Source organism: Mytilus californianus, unplaced genomic scaffold, assembly GCF_021869535.1.
Source record: "Mytilus californianus isolate M0D057914Y unplaced genomic scaffold, xbMytCali1.0.p SCAF_11, whole genome shotgun sequence".
NCBI classification, from domain to species: domain Eukaryota; kingdom Metazoa; phylum Mollusca; class Bivalvia; order Mytilida; family Mytilidae; genus Mytilus; species Mytilus californianus.
The window spans coordinates 10,445,814-10,460,758 of NW_026262593.1; the positions used below are offsets into that span (position 1 = coordinate 10,445,814).

The following is a 14,945-nucleotide window of genomic DNA, read 5'->3' on the forward strand; positions in this document are numbered from 1 at the left end:
AGATATGATGCTTAAATAAACAATGCCTATAGTAATTCAATTGTATGATACAATACACACAACAAAAAAAACACGAGAAGATAACATTTGTGCCTGAAGCAAGTCAGGTATTGTTCGATGATGTTCGTCTTTGTTTCTACTTTTTTCAGAGATTTTGGTTATTCTTTGATTAAAGGAGATAAGTACGAGTATTTATCTTTTTACTACATTGTAGGTGATATGTTCCAATTGTCGTAACCACAATCAGTCTACTTTTTCTCGAATGTGCCCTGCCGAATAAGACTGATCACCGGGTTTTTACATACATGAGTAACACGATTGATGCCACATGAATAGCAGGATTTGCTAACCTTTCAGAAGCACCTGATATCACTCACGGTTTTCGAGTCATGTGAAGTCCATCCCTTGTTTATTCAAGTTGTTTCCCTGTTGAAAGAATCATTGTTCAAATTCTATTTTGAAGGTTTTCTTCGACGAAAAGTTTACATAGTAAAAAAAAAATACGAGAGTTTCCTGACAACAATCAGAATACTGAAGATGTTTAAGTAGATATAAAAATAAATGTTAATTTGTTTCATGACGGGGTTATACAATTATTCTTTGTAATAATAATCTAGTAGTTTTACATAAGAACATTGGGGATTGTGTGTTCTATAAGAGGCACGAATTATGAAGTATCTAGAGTTGTAGAAAAATTAGGTTCAAGGTTCATTTCTGATGCCCCTTCTTACATATTAAAAATTTGAAATATAAAAATGAGAAGATGTGGTTTGATTGCCAAAGAAACAACTCCCCATTAGAGATCAAATGACGTAGAAGTTAGTAACTAAAGATCCCCGTACTGCTTTCAACAAAGAGTATAACCAATACCGCATAACAAATGTAAAACAAATCTAACAAGAAAACTAACGGCTTGATTTATGTATAAAACAATAAACGAAAAAACTTCATAAAAGGACAACCGCATAATTACAGGCTTTAGTAATTCTAGCTATTCAAGAGCACATGGTTTTCCATGATATATTTTGTAGACTGTTGTTTGTCTTTTGTCGTCTTTTGTTTGTTTTGTTTTTGCCGTAGCATTGTCAATTCTTCTTCGATTTGTTTGACAACCCCTTCGTAATCTGACGCCTTCTTTAAACTACAGGTTCAACATTGGTATAGGCGGAACTTAGAATTTCACCGAAATGTTTTAATGGAGATGATGAGGGGAGCATTCGAATCCATACTTAAAATTATGTAAAAAAAAGGCAGTTATCTAAACATAACATGTCTTTCCAAACACTAGTATGCCAATGGTCAGTTAAAATAATAAATAGGAGTAATACATCATTTTGGAAATATATTTGCAATAAGTTAAGAAACAAAAGATCATAGACTTCGTTTTAAGATGTTCAATAGCCATGAGGATTGAATTGGGATATAGAAATATGCTCGTACTATTGACCTATCTACTCCGACATTGAAAATAAATGTCATGAAAGAAAGGTGTCTGTTCGACTGTATAACTACTCCTAGGTCAACTGAAGTGGAGACGTTAAATCCAATGTTTCGTGTATTGAGAGTGTCACACTATCTGAACGTTACAATAGTATTGCAGTTCGCCTATTACATGTGTTACATGAAAAAATTCCCGACCCTTATCTTGACCCATCCACTTGTAGAACCTGTTTATTGAATTTTGTGTTAATTTGTCCCTTTGCGCTTGAACATTAATATTTGTCAATAAATAATTGCAGCTTTATCTGTGACACTATCTTACTGTCTCTTTTTCTGTTCTCTTTTGTACAAATAGAAGGAGTGGAACTAGTTGAAATAGAAATCATACAACATCTCTTCAAGGGAACCCGGTCTTTTATAAAGTTACAAAATGGTATGATCAATGCGTTTGATTAACAAATATATCAGGATTTAAACAAAATTATTGAAAATTTACGATTACTTAATCTCGTCATAGTTACATGTAGTTGCAGATAAATAGGGAAAAGGAAATTCATAACCATAAACTGCTATTAAATTTCACCTGTATTTTGGGTGCATGGCAAAACGAGTTTTGCACACAAGCGAAATCACATGTTGGTTCAATACTGACATTAAGATTCGTGTGAGGTAGCACTTTAAGTGGAATTAACATTCAAAATTACGATTTGTGTCCAATAAATGAAACACAGCTAGATCCACTAAAGTCCATACTGAAATTTAAGACAAGACAATGTGAATAGATATAGGAAGATGTGGTATGAGTGCCAATGAGACAACTCTCCATCCAACTTACAATTTATAAAAGTAAACCATTATAGGTCAAGGTACGGCCTTCAACACGGAGCATTGGCTCACACCGAACAACAAGCTATAAAGGGCCCCAAAAAATTACTAGCATACTTGTGTTCAATTCTGGAAAACTTTACCTTCTGATATGGAATATGTGGAAGACTCTGATATCTTTTGAAGAAAATGTGTTATTGTTATAAAGAAGTTATGCATTATCTACTTTTTGTTTGTGTATATATAATGTATGATATACTTTGTGGACATATATCTGATTTTTAACGTGAGAACTCTCGTGCACATTAGTTAAGGCTAGGGAGGTTATCTTCTTTAGATTAACATTACAAAGATAACTTAGTTACTTATTTTATTTATAGTTTAATCAGATGGGTGAAAAAATAGGATTTTCGGTGGATCATATTAAAAGACTAAGACGACAGTTAATATTGTGGATGCCTGTGCGACTGATCTCGTCCTATATACCATCAAGCCAACATCAATTCAGATATCCTTTTGAATAAGGTCTCATTAATACTGTCAGGTTTCAAATTTGTAAGGCAAAGTTGATTCAGAGGAATCTAAAAAAAATTATATCCATGTAAATTTCATCATCGTCAACAACTTTCATACACAACACCATACCATCACCCGAAAAAAAAAACAAACAAAAGTCAACTGCACGAGCATACAACTGAATACGGACGCAAAGATTTGTAATTGTTACATTTGCTTTTGGATAAAAGTCATATCAGATCTGCACAAGTCATATTCCTGCCCGGGGCAACTAATCGTCATAAGCGTTCCTAACAGCAACGTCGGATGGAGAACGTCGTTTCAAAAGACAGCGGAATTTGTTGAATAAATCAATAACACTAATACTAAAAGAAAAACTGACATTGGCATATACAAACCCAATGTGATATAGAGGTGTGAGACCACCAATTCACTTCCTCCAATTTAGAACGTATGTAAAAGTAGCCCTACTCTGACAAAAAAGTGCGTTCGATGTCATTGTTTACTTAGACTAACTAACAATTTTGCAGAAATGAAACTTTTGGTGAAAGAAAAATATATTTAGACCATTGTGAGCAAAAATATACTTGTCTGTGAGTTTGCATTAAAAATTGAGAATTAATGCTCTCAATATTATACTAATTTAAGATTTCCAGAAACCCAGGGGTTAATTTTAGTAGTACTTGTCTTTCGGAGGGTAGTTCTTTCTTACAAGTCTTTAAACATGGGTTGAAAATTGGCATATATAAAGGTGATATATGTACAATTCAGGATATACCTGGTTTCTATAAAGTTAAACTTAAGGTAAAATATATAGAAAGCTGTGAAAATTGCAAAATTTAGTTGAATAGATAGGGATTTTGAACAGGGGGTCTGACACCTTTAAATTGACATATAATTATAGACATTGACTGTTGCCGATTGTTTTTTACCTTCCAACATCTTATGCCTTTTCTTGTTAATTACGTTGTTGGTATACTATTTCATCTACATATACGCCTCGACTTTTTATTAATGTTACGAAAACTCACATATAGAAACAATTTAAAATATTCAATCAGTAAAATAACTACAGAGACTCACGTGTAGTCAAAATTGGTTGTGGAATAGTGGTTCCTACAGCTGAAAATAATAAACAATTTATCATCAAGATCATTATCTTCCGTCGTAGTTGTTAGACATGTCAAATTAAGCACTATACAAAATATTTTTCTTCATGCAATTTTATTAGATCGAGTCTACCTGTTTATGACGTTGCTATATGAAATGACGTGCAGCCACTGCGAGTTCGGGACGTCATGCCTTGATATCAGCAGGTCAAATACTCTGAGCTTTGTTCAGTAATTACGAGAATTCCTCGTAACCTTATTGTGTCTTGTGTTTACAGTTGTTATAGTGCAGATAGCTTTACCTTTGCTGATTTATTATTATTTTCTTTACCTATTTAAAATTGTCTACTTTTATATAGATTCAGTTCTGAAACTATTGATAGTCCAACAGGCAGAGGATTGAGATATTCAAAACTATTAAAGTTCTGCATTGTGTTTCGTGTGCCTGTCTCGTGTTGTTCGAATGGTTTTGATCGTTTCTTGTATAATTCATCAAGAAATGTTTAAATTTGTGGTGTATAGCTTAACATATGATGAAGACAACCGTCTTTTTTAAGTCGTATATATTGACCTTTTTAATAACGTCGTTTAATTAATAAATGTGGTTCGGTTGCTGTCTTACTTACCAACACACACTCTCGATAATAACGTCCGTTTGACAGTATCTGTATTTAACACTTCAAAAGAGGAAACTTGGATCGTGAATTCTTCGTCTGGATTACTTGACATGCCGTTTAGTTCGTCAATATCTACAAGACTTCCGACTCCGATGACAAATATAAACGCTGGTCTAGCCTTAATGATGGCAGCCTCTATCTGTGTTTGTTGCTTTCCACTTTCATCGCCATACGTATCATAGCTGCCCGGATTTGTTTTCCCGTCTGTTAAAACAATTACGACATCTGGTACATCCAGTCTTTCTCCATTACTTCGTCCATAAATGTTAAAGTGCGTGTATTCCAAAGCAAGATATGTCCTGGTGGCGTCACCCCGAGAATGTTTAATTCTTTTGATTGCATTTATTACGTCTTGCTTTCTTGAAAAATTGTTAAACCCAAATTCTGGGAAGTTATGATTACTAAATGCAACAGATGCAACGCGTGTGGCGTCTGGACCGACATCAAGAAATCTGACAATGTCTTCAATAAAACGTATTTGTCGTGTAAAGTCATCATGTGGAATACTTCTGGAGGTATCAATCACAAAAGCGAGGTCTATTTTGGTCTTACAGTACCTAGATATGTATGATCTATCTTGCATATAATGATAATTATTGAAAGCACGGCTTCTACGTTGTATATGATCTGAAGCTGGATTTAAAATTTACAATTATGATAATAGTATCATCAAAAGTAAAAATCGTCGTGTAAACCTTAAACCAAGAGTTCCAAATGGTGAAGTTGAAATCATCTCTTCGTAAATTTTACGGACGCCATCACGAGTTGGTTGACCGTTATGGAATAATCGTTTCACAGATGATATCGGATATGTTCCTTATGTCGACCGTAACTACAATACCCTTCCCTTTTCACGAATGTGACCTTCCGAATTAGACTATTTACCGGATTTGTAATAACATAAGCAACACGACGGGTGCCACATGTGGAGCAGGATCTGCTTATCCTTCCGGAGCACCTGAGATCACCCCCAGTTTTGGTGGGGTTCGTGTTGCTTAGTCTTTAGTTTTCTATGTTGTGTCATCTGTACTATTATTTGTCTGTTGTCTTTTTATTTTTGGCCATGGCGTTGTCAGTTTGTTTTCGATCTATGAGTTTGACTGTCCCTCTGGTATCTTTCGTCCCTCTTTTATAGTGGTATGTGTCCACTTTTGAAGAAAAGGAGAGGAGACAGGTATATATTTTGAGATTCATTTGCAATGGGCTATCTTCATATACAACTATAATACGAGAATTCTACACTCTACGGGTTTGTCAGAACTACACTGTTCTATCTCCACACTCCCATTGGATTATAATTGCTTATTCATCTAGTTAGTTTGGAGAAAAATATTTTTGTAGTATTGTATCTCCACTATTTCTCATGTATTTTTGCTGTTAAATAATTGTTATCAAAATTAGTAGTACTCTTATTAAATGATTTGCATGGTTTGAACTCAATCTATGAGCAATTCTTAGAAAATCCAGCAGTACAGAATTGGGGATATTACAAAGTTACAAAGTCCATGGTCTATCTCCAGTGGAAATATGAGGCTAAATTTCTAAAATTACATTGTTTGTAGTGAAGTTTTAATCTCCAAAATAGGAGATTCATTATTTATCTAAGTTGCTTGTCTATTAAAATAATAATCGAAGACAGAGTTACTCTTTATGTACGTAAATTCGGTTCATATATAACTGTTTATGTCTCAGTCAAAAATTTATGATATTGCGCTTTTAAAGTTTAATTTAAACTTTTACCACTATTACCAAATGGGAAATACATCATTATATTAAGTTAATGAATAACAATTATGAAAAAAGATAACAGTATTAAAAACTATAACTAGAGGTTCTAAAGAGCCTTTGTCGCACATTTGAGTTGATGTGCATCTTCAACAATAGCCACACTCCAGCTTCTGAATAAAGATAAAAAAAAACTCTCCAACTTTAAAGACTAGAATATAATTCATGATTAAAAGTCTCTTTTTTGATGATCCTTTTTGCTGTTTACAGTTTGTCCCAAAAATGCAATAATGGGTAAACATCACGATCATTTAAGGGAAATAAATCTTATAAGGGGTAACTTGATAATTTCCATTTCGTGACTTATTTGTAGTTCTTGCTGATCATTAATGTTTTATTTAATTTTCTTTTGTGCTACTGTATTGTTTTCCCAATAATAGTGGGTAAAAATCCTAAATAACGGGCAATAACCCCTGGGAGTTGCCTGACAATTTAAGCCATATTGACGTAAAATAAGATCAAGTCTTGCTTATCGTTTTGCTATTTAAATTTTCTCTATATCTATTATCGTTTAATGTTAAAAAGCAAAATTGAAAAAAGGTCATTTATGGGAAATGACTCCTTCCGAGTTTCTCCCAATAACTCCTATAAGTGTGCATAAAAACTGGTTAAAACACATCATATATGTTCATGTACCAATTCATTAACACGTGCACGTTTGTTTTCCCGGAGGAGTCTGATGTTGTGGTCGGGGTTGTTTGTTTGTAACGTAAAATTGTTATTTTTTGGGGGGGAAGGGGGCAATTTCTTCACATTTGTCATTTTCATTTTTTTGTGAGATGTGTCATCGGGTCGATTGACATGATTGATATATTGTATTTTCCCTCTGTGTATTGTTATAGTCCCCTTGTTGACCTTCGTTTTTATCAGAGGCTTCTATAAGCGTTTTAATGTAACAGTTTGGCAAAGGTGTAATGATCCCCTAGTGTCTTTCACCTGAACAAATTTTACTATAGAGGCATAAATTTGGTTTTAAATCATAATTAAATTGTACAGTTTCGCTATATATAATCCCTGCAGAAAATCTTTTCTCAACATACATGCTAGAAGTTAACCAGTTTGTTTTAAAAGAGAGGTGAAAGATACCAAAGGGTTATTCAAACTCATAAGTCGAGAATAAAGTGACAACACCATGGCTCAAAAAGAAAAAGACAAACAGACAAACAACATTACACAAAACACAACAGAGAAAACTCAAGACTGAGCAACACGCAAAACTGGGGTGATCTCAGGTGCTCCGGAAGGAAAAGCAGATAAGGCTTCACAGGTAGCACCCGTCGTGTTGACAAGTATGTACAAACCCGCTGATAAGTCTAATTCGGTAGGTCACATTCGGGGAAAAGGGGAAGGGATTGTAGTTACGACAATTGGAACATATCCGTTGTCATCTGTAAAACAGATATTCCATAAAAGTGAATCAACTCGTGATGGCGTCCGTAATATTTACGAAGGGATGATTTCAACTTCACCACTTGGAACTCTTGGTAAAAAATTAAAATTTTTACTATATAATACGATTGATACGACCACTCCAAACCTCCATTTTTTTTTTCTGAAAGGGGCATGATCGGTACATTTAGATTGGATTATATATCATATTTGCTTTTTGCTCATTATTTTGTACATACATGTAAATCAGGCCGTAAGTTTTCTCGTTTGTTTTAAATTTGTCATTTAGGGGCTTTTTAAAGCTGACTATGCGGTATGGGTTTTGCTCATTGTTGAAGACCGCACAGTGACCTATTGCTGTAAACTTCTATGTCATTTGGTCTCATGTGGAGAGTTGTCTTATTGGCAATTATACCACATTTTCTTTTTTTATTTTTTAAGTCAATGAAATACAGGATAACTTTACTCCGAAATAATAACATGGATTTATGGATTGTAAGAGAATAGGAAATTCAAAATTAGAACGTTGGACTACCGTTCAGCAACTGCTAGCAGTCTAAGATCGGTACTTTGTGTCCATTGCCTTTTTGTGATTTGTGTTTGTGTAATAACCGATCAGATGAGACAAGTCAAGTCCTAACCAGCTGGTTATATCAGTTTTCTCTTATGTTGTGTTGTTACATTACTGTCCAAGGTAAGATGTATGGTTGAGCGCTCATAAACTTTCTAATCATTGGTATGTAGACAAGTGAATGTCATTGGTTGTTGTCATGTAAGATATTTGTTTTCTCTTTTATTTTTAATTATGTTTTGTAAAACATCTGTCTTCATCATGTTTATCCTTTGATCTATGGAGAGATGTTTCATTGGAAATCATACTACATATTCATATTTTCATATTGAAACTGCTGTTCAAAATCTCTGGTGTATGGTTGGCTGGGAGTATTGTACACTAAGCAAAAGTCACACGTTGATTCATGCTGAGAGTTTTTGTTCTTGCGAATTGTCAATATAAGCTGAATTTACATCAACAACTATAATCTATGTGCATCCTATAAAAGTAGTTGCACCTACCGAATTTTAAAGATGTATATAAGACACTTATAATCATCGAAGGATTGTTTTATAATTCTCTCGAAAAGCTAATTCCTATCGTATAAATTATCTTATACATTGTCTAGATTTCAGATGTCTTAGTTCATTTGTACGCAATACCATTGAGCAATCTCAGGTAGATAATTTTGGCTGGTTAGGGTTATCGTCTTGTAAAAAAGATAACTTATTTATTAGTTTTACTGATATGTCAAATTGTTTAACACATAAGATATTCGGCTGATAAGCTTCGAAGTTAACATACAAATATCAAATAACTTGTATATAAATACACAATTTACTAACAAGATAGCTGCATATAATTGTAACTGTTTCCGTCCGAATTCTTAACTTAAACTCTAATGTAAGTTAGAATAAAGTTTATTCTACTATGATTGTGATTGTCTCTCATGTTCTATTTGGCCTTCAATACTTTTATTTCGACTTTGTTGAAAAGAGAGGGAACTACGTCGCATTACTTGACTAGGTCAAGAACAAACTGTGTATAAGATTGCTGTTTGGATTTGTCTTGATTTGTTTTACTGTCCAAATGTATCATCATGATGACATAAAATTCAATATAGATTATTGATTTATAAATGTAAACATGTTGGTTGTATACAATCATCAAATGGAAACTTGTTACAAATAGTTTAAGAAAATACTTACTGATGACATCGGAGGCCTGTAAAAGTGAATATGATTGTTCGGATAATGCTCTTTGAAAACGTTTACAACGAGTAGATATACATTTTCAGTCTTTACTTATTTAGTAAAAAATGTTAGTTTTTCGCATTTATGCAGTGCCTATATTTTTTATTGAGGTATTTTAGAAGAGCACTTCAACCGGTTGTTAAATGAAAACAGGTTATAGAAACTCATCAAAATGTACATAAATCCATATTGGCATATGTTGACTTTCCCGTCCAGTGGTAAAACCTTTGCTGACGTGGGGCGTACGTTTGGCTTTGCAGGATGTATAAATACGTAGTCACGTTATAAATCCTATGCCTCGTGTAGGGATAATGCCACATAGAGCTATAAAAAATACACTCGGTGATGTGTCTGTAAGTGACTTGTATTTGGTGTGTGAGTTAATCGGTCCACGCTACGTATCAAAAGCCTCTAGAAAACATTTGTTGATTTTTATAATACAATAGGTAGCTCAACTCACAAACTGAATAATAATTTTATGTTGGTACGTTTGTGGGTCAAAGGCCCAGATTAAAACCAATATTCTCTAGAAAAATGTGTTAAATCGTTAAAAGTCTTAACCCAAACATTTGTTGTTGTTTTTTCAATTAGAACTTTCTCGGAATCCCAGGATTCTATTCATCTGTATCGCATATAAGCATATCATATTGAAATCCACATAGTGCAGAAGTAATGAGCTTAGTTTCGCCAACATGGTTCATCGGAGTGTTAACCAAGCAAAACATTCAAACGGACCAATCACATTATAGTATTTGGAGATATTCAAATCATATAAGAATAATAATTAGTTAATTATTGTCCTGAATATGCACGAAATATTTACCAGTTTAAAAGTCATTCTTTCTTTCCAAGCAATCTTTGATATACATTTTTTATTCTCCAAATGTAGCACTATAAATATTATAAAGAGAACATTAATCACTAGTTACAACCATTACTACCAGAGTATGTATATCTTTATAACTGCATAAAACTTTACTCACCAGAATCAGAAGTACCACAAGGACAAATTCCATTTTGAATTTAACACTCGTTTTTTTCACCTCTAAACACTTTCAAGTGTCTAATTTTCAACGAAGTTTACATTATTTACTTAACACAAAAAGTAATTTGATACTTCATTATAAAAGACAAAAATAGTTTGATATAAGTCAAAATCCTCATAACCGACCTTAACCGTTATTATACATTTATCTTAAAATTTGACATATGAGATTAACATCAAAGACAAGCACTTTAATATATTACATCACAATAAATACACAATTGATATAATAACTGACATTTTCCGGAATCCTCTGTAATAAAACAAATGCATTATTGTGAGAGCATTTTGACATAAGTATTAAATTACTCTTGAGTTGATACTTAAAATAAATGTCAAATAAAATTTTAAAATTATCTACTTATGTGTTTTGTCAAAAATGTCAACGGTCTTCGTGTCAAATACAAATGAATGAGACCCTGCACTACAGTACAAACAAAGAGCTTAGGAGATAAACCGAATAGATAAAAAGAGAGAGTGCAAAGGAAAGGTGAAACAAAAATGTGTATCCATAAGAAACCCTCTCACACTATTATATTTCCCTGTATTCTGGACCGAACAATTATGATCAAAACCCTAATGCGGCATATAAACAGTCAGTATTTGTTATTTTGCGGCGCTAAATTGGTAACATATAGGATATCATACGTATTTTTGGACAAAATAGAAATATACCTACCTTCCTACCTTAATATTTGGTTGAATTTCCTTTCATGCGAATAATTTCCTTAATTTTTCCAGGTAAAGTGTATATACCATATTCTCTCTCCGGGTGCGGGATTCTCTCACTGCGTTGAAGATCCATTGGCATTCTTAGGTTTTTGTCTGCTCTATGGTTTGGTTGTTATCCTTTCTCTAATTTATTGTTTTGTTTTCCAAAATTCTGTGCGTTAAGTTAGTCGCATGTCTGTGTGTTCACTTTCATCATTTTGTTTGGTTGATGGTACCATGCTTTACCATTCGTGCTGCTTTCTTTAATGTTTACCATTCTGGCTCGATAAACTAGCTTGTACGTTGTCGTCCATACCAAATGTATGGTTTTTTTTAAATGATGGGCTTTAAAAGTCCGTAAACTATCGCTAACAATACTAACAAATATTTTTCTGCATGTATGTTACTTTCCGTAGAACCAATGACACCAATTCCGAAAACGCATTTGTAGCCCAGATTATTTAAGACACCACCCGATTAGATGAATGACACACTAAGCGTAGACTATTTAATTCCTCGTTCCAGTTATTCCAATTATAATTATGTTCTCATCATAGAATATGATTTTTGATGAATTTCTTCCATCCACTCTCAACCATATTCCTTTTATTACACCATACAAGGCAGCTTTGATGGTATACATTACTCACTACCATTGTCTTTATTACAAGTCGCTACCGGCACCATTCCTGCTATAAATGTCCCTGTTCTATTTCGTGATGTAAGATCTTGCAATGCTACCCATTTTTTATAACTACTATATATGCATAACTTTTAATTAGGCTCCTGAAGGTTAATAGTATTGGCTTTTCTCATTTTTGGTCTCGTGTGATATAGTTTTTGTTTCCAAAAACATGCGTTGTGTGTGCAGAGCGTCATGGTTTTTTTTTTACTACATATATTCTGGATTAATACAAAACTCTAACTATGCATCAATAAAAGAGAGTCAAAAGATACCAAAAGGACATCCAACTAATGCATGTGCAAAATATCAACTCTCAATCTGCAGGCGAAGCTAATTACGGGCAAGTACAATATTCATGTATCCTATGTTTATTAGGTCCTGACCACTAGGTTTCTGACGTCAGAATACATTTTCATAGTAATTTCCCAAATACAAAATGTAAACATGACCCTGGAAAATTGGCCAATCGACCCAACGACCAACAATGCCTTTTGGGCTACTATGAGTTTATCATCACTAAAGAGCACGTGGACTTGGTTAAAAAGGGTCAAATTGTATTCCCGGAATCTCATGTTTGTATTTTTGTCCATCTATTGTAATACATATAATGTTTATAGCATAATCTTCAATTTGCATACTCAGATATAAAAGTATAGCTCACCGCCTTAAAGTATGAAAGAATACGTTTTGTCTATTCCACATGAAATTAAAAACAAAGTGTTCATTGTACAGTAAATTCCTTTGAGCTTTTTAAAACTAATTTAACTACTTATGAGTTGCATGATACTATTTACTTAAAAGAGTGAATGAATACTTAATTCTCCTAAAACAAAATGTTACAGAGAAATTATCTGATTAACAATATACAAATATGTAACGCATGTGTAAATTACATAATTATATAATAAACACTAAAAAGTTCTAACCTAAGGAACGACCTTCTTTTGGACGTATTGATAAATTTACACATTGTTCTACTGTCATTACATTGTTCGATGAAAAATAATTGTTCAAACTTATAAATGTTGACCTTTTCTTGACAAAATGGAGGAAACCGAATTTTTCTAGCATTAATAAATTTTCGCATCCTGTATGCCTAATATTTCTTTCCAAAACAATGCTCTTTCAAAATGCACAGATAATATGGCACAAAAACCCTACTTAATATCAACCATCACAGACTACAAAGCACCATGAGATTAATTTATCTGTACTGATTGCGTTGACTTTTTGACATGCTATTTACGTAATTACATTAAAATCAGTCGAACTTTTTTATTCTCAGTCATTGGTTATATGAATAGACTGGACACTATTTATTGTTTAAGACTTAACAATGCTCTCTAGTTGTCGTTTGGTTAGTTTTGTCGTTTGGTTAGTTTTGTCGTTTTGTTTCTGTGTCGTTGACATATTTGCCACACCTCCTTCAAATTTAAGTTAAAAACATATATAATGACCTCATATAGTCGTATAAGTGTATTTATTGCAAAAGGTAAGGAAAATTACTACTACAGTCAAAAGAAAGCAGAAAAGTAAAAACAAACTGCCCTTGTAATACTGTTATTCTTCTTGAAGTCATAATTGGATTTTGTACATATGGTGTGACCCAGAAGTAGAAAAAAATACTAAGGATTTAGGAATGGATTTATATATTCATAAACTAATTAGATAATTCCTGCACCAAAACGTATTTACAATGAAACAATGGAAGTGTAATGTCCATCGTATGTGAACATTTTCTGATAATCTCTGAGGGGATACTTATGTAGCAAGCATATTGAATTATTGCTCGGAAGTATGGGAATTTCATATGTCACCAAATATCGAAAAAGTTCATTTGTATTTTTTAACTCGTATTCTTAAAGTCAAAATGTGTGATGTAACTAATGTGATTTATTGAGAATTAGGTAGATTGTCTATATCCATTGAAAGGCAATATGGAATGGTCAAATATTAATTTAAAATTGTGAGTACAGAAAATTGTATATTAAAGAACTGCTATGATGAGATGTTTGAAAGAAGTTGTATTAAAAAGAATCATTAACAAAACTGGTGTTGTAAGATTAGATATATTTTGTTTAGATATGGATTTAATTATGTTTGGTTAAGCAAATGTGTAGTTTGTATAGATATTTTCAATTACAATTGTAAAAAAGACTGTTTGGTGCATTCATTAGTGAAGTTACTGCGTTTTTGAGAATTCAAGTAAATGTCGTTTGTATAGATATATGTATAGAACACATGCTTTGCAATTTTATTCAGATAGACCTGTAAACTATATATACAAACCATGCATTCGTAAATACCGTATATCAGCTAATAATGTAGGCATAGAAACAGGCAGATATTATAATGTTGATAAAAATAATAGACTATGTACAAATTGTAACACTAGCTCTATTGAAGATGAATACCATTTTATACTTGAATGTCAAAAATATAGTCAAATCCGAGAAAAGTATATTAAAAAGTATTATTGTAGAAATCCATCTGTATACAAACTTATCCAGTTGTTATCTGTTAGATATATTAAAAATTAAATAACTTAGGTATATTTCTAAAATCAGCAGAAAAAAGTTCGAATTTAATTGCATTATATAGTATATTTGCTCTGTTATTATTATGTGTATATATCCTATAAGATGTATTGCTTTTGGAATAAAGTATTATTATTATAACTGTAACTTCAACGATTGAGTGGATAAGTTACTAAAGGTAGTAAGTAGCCTGTATGACATAATTAAGGTAAATACAAGCAAACAGTTGTTTACTCGTGTTAAAAATCGTAAATCACTTTGACTTTACAAATCGAAATAAAATACCAAGGGAATTTCATAAATTCAAACCAGATTAAGACGAATGAGTCAATACGAAAAACGTTCGAGTTATGTTTGCATTGAGGATTCCAAACTCAGTGGAAACATCACAAAACGGAATCCATTAAATACAGATGAAGC

The 14,945-nt window shown here is 32.7% G+C and overlaps 1 protein-coding gene across 49 annotated transcripts in view; it reads right to left on the bottom strand.

Annotated features, from left to right (window-relative positions):
- LOC127719523 (collagen alpha-1(XII) chain-like) overlaps positions 1 to 14,945 on the bottom strand; it is a 565,245-nt gene that overhangs the window by 341,870 nt on the left and 208,430 nt on the right. For 48 of the 49 annotated variants that reach the window (XM_052225688.1, XM_052225695.1, XM_052225692.1 and 45 more), the window contains exons 1-2: positions 4,517 to 5,194; positions 3,865 to 3,903 (exon numbers count right to left, since the gene is read on the bottom strand). The exons of the other annotated variant lie outside the window; for it this stretch is intronic. In XM_052225688.1, coding sequence (XP_052081648.1) covers positions 3,865 to 3,903; positions 4,517 to 5,150 — 673 coding nt within the window. In that variant the 5' untranslated portion in view covers positions 5,151 to 5,194. Of the gene's footprint in view, positions 1 to 3,864; positions 3,904 to 4,516; positions 5,195 to 14,945 lie in introns of those variants that run through there. 49 annotated transcript variants of the gene reach the window in all.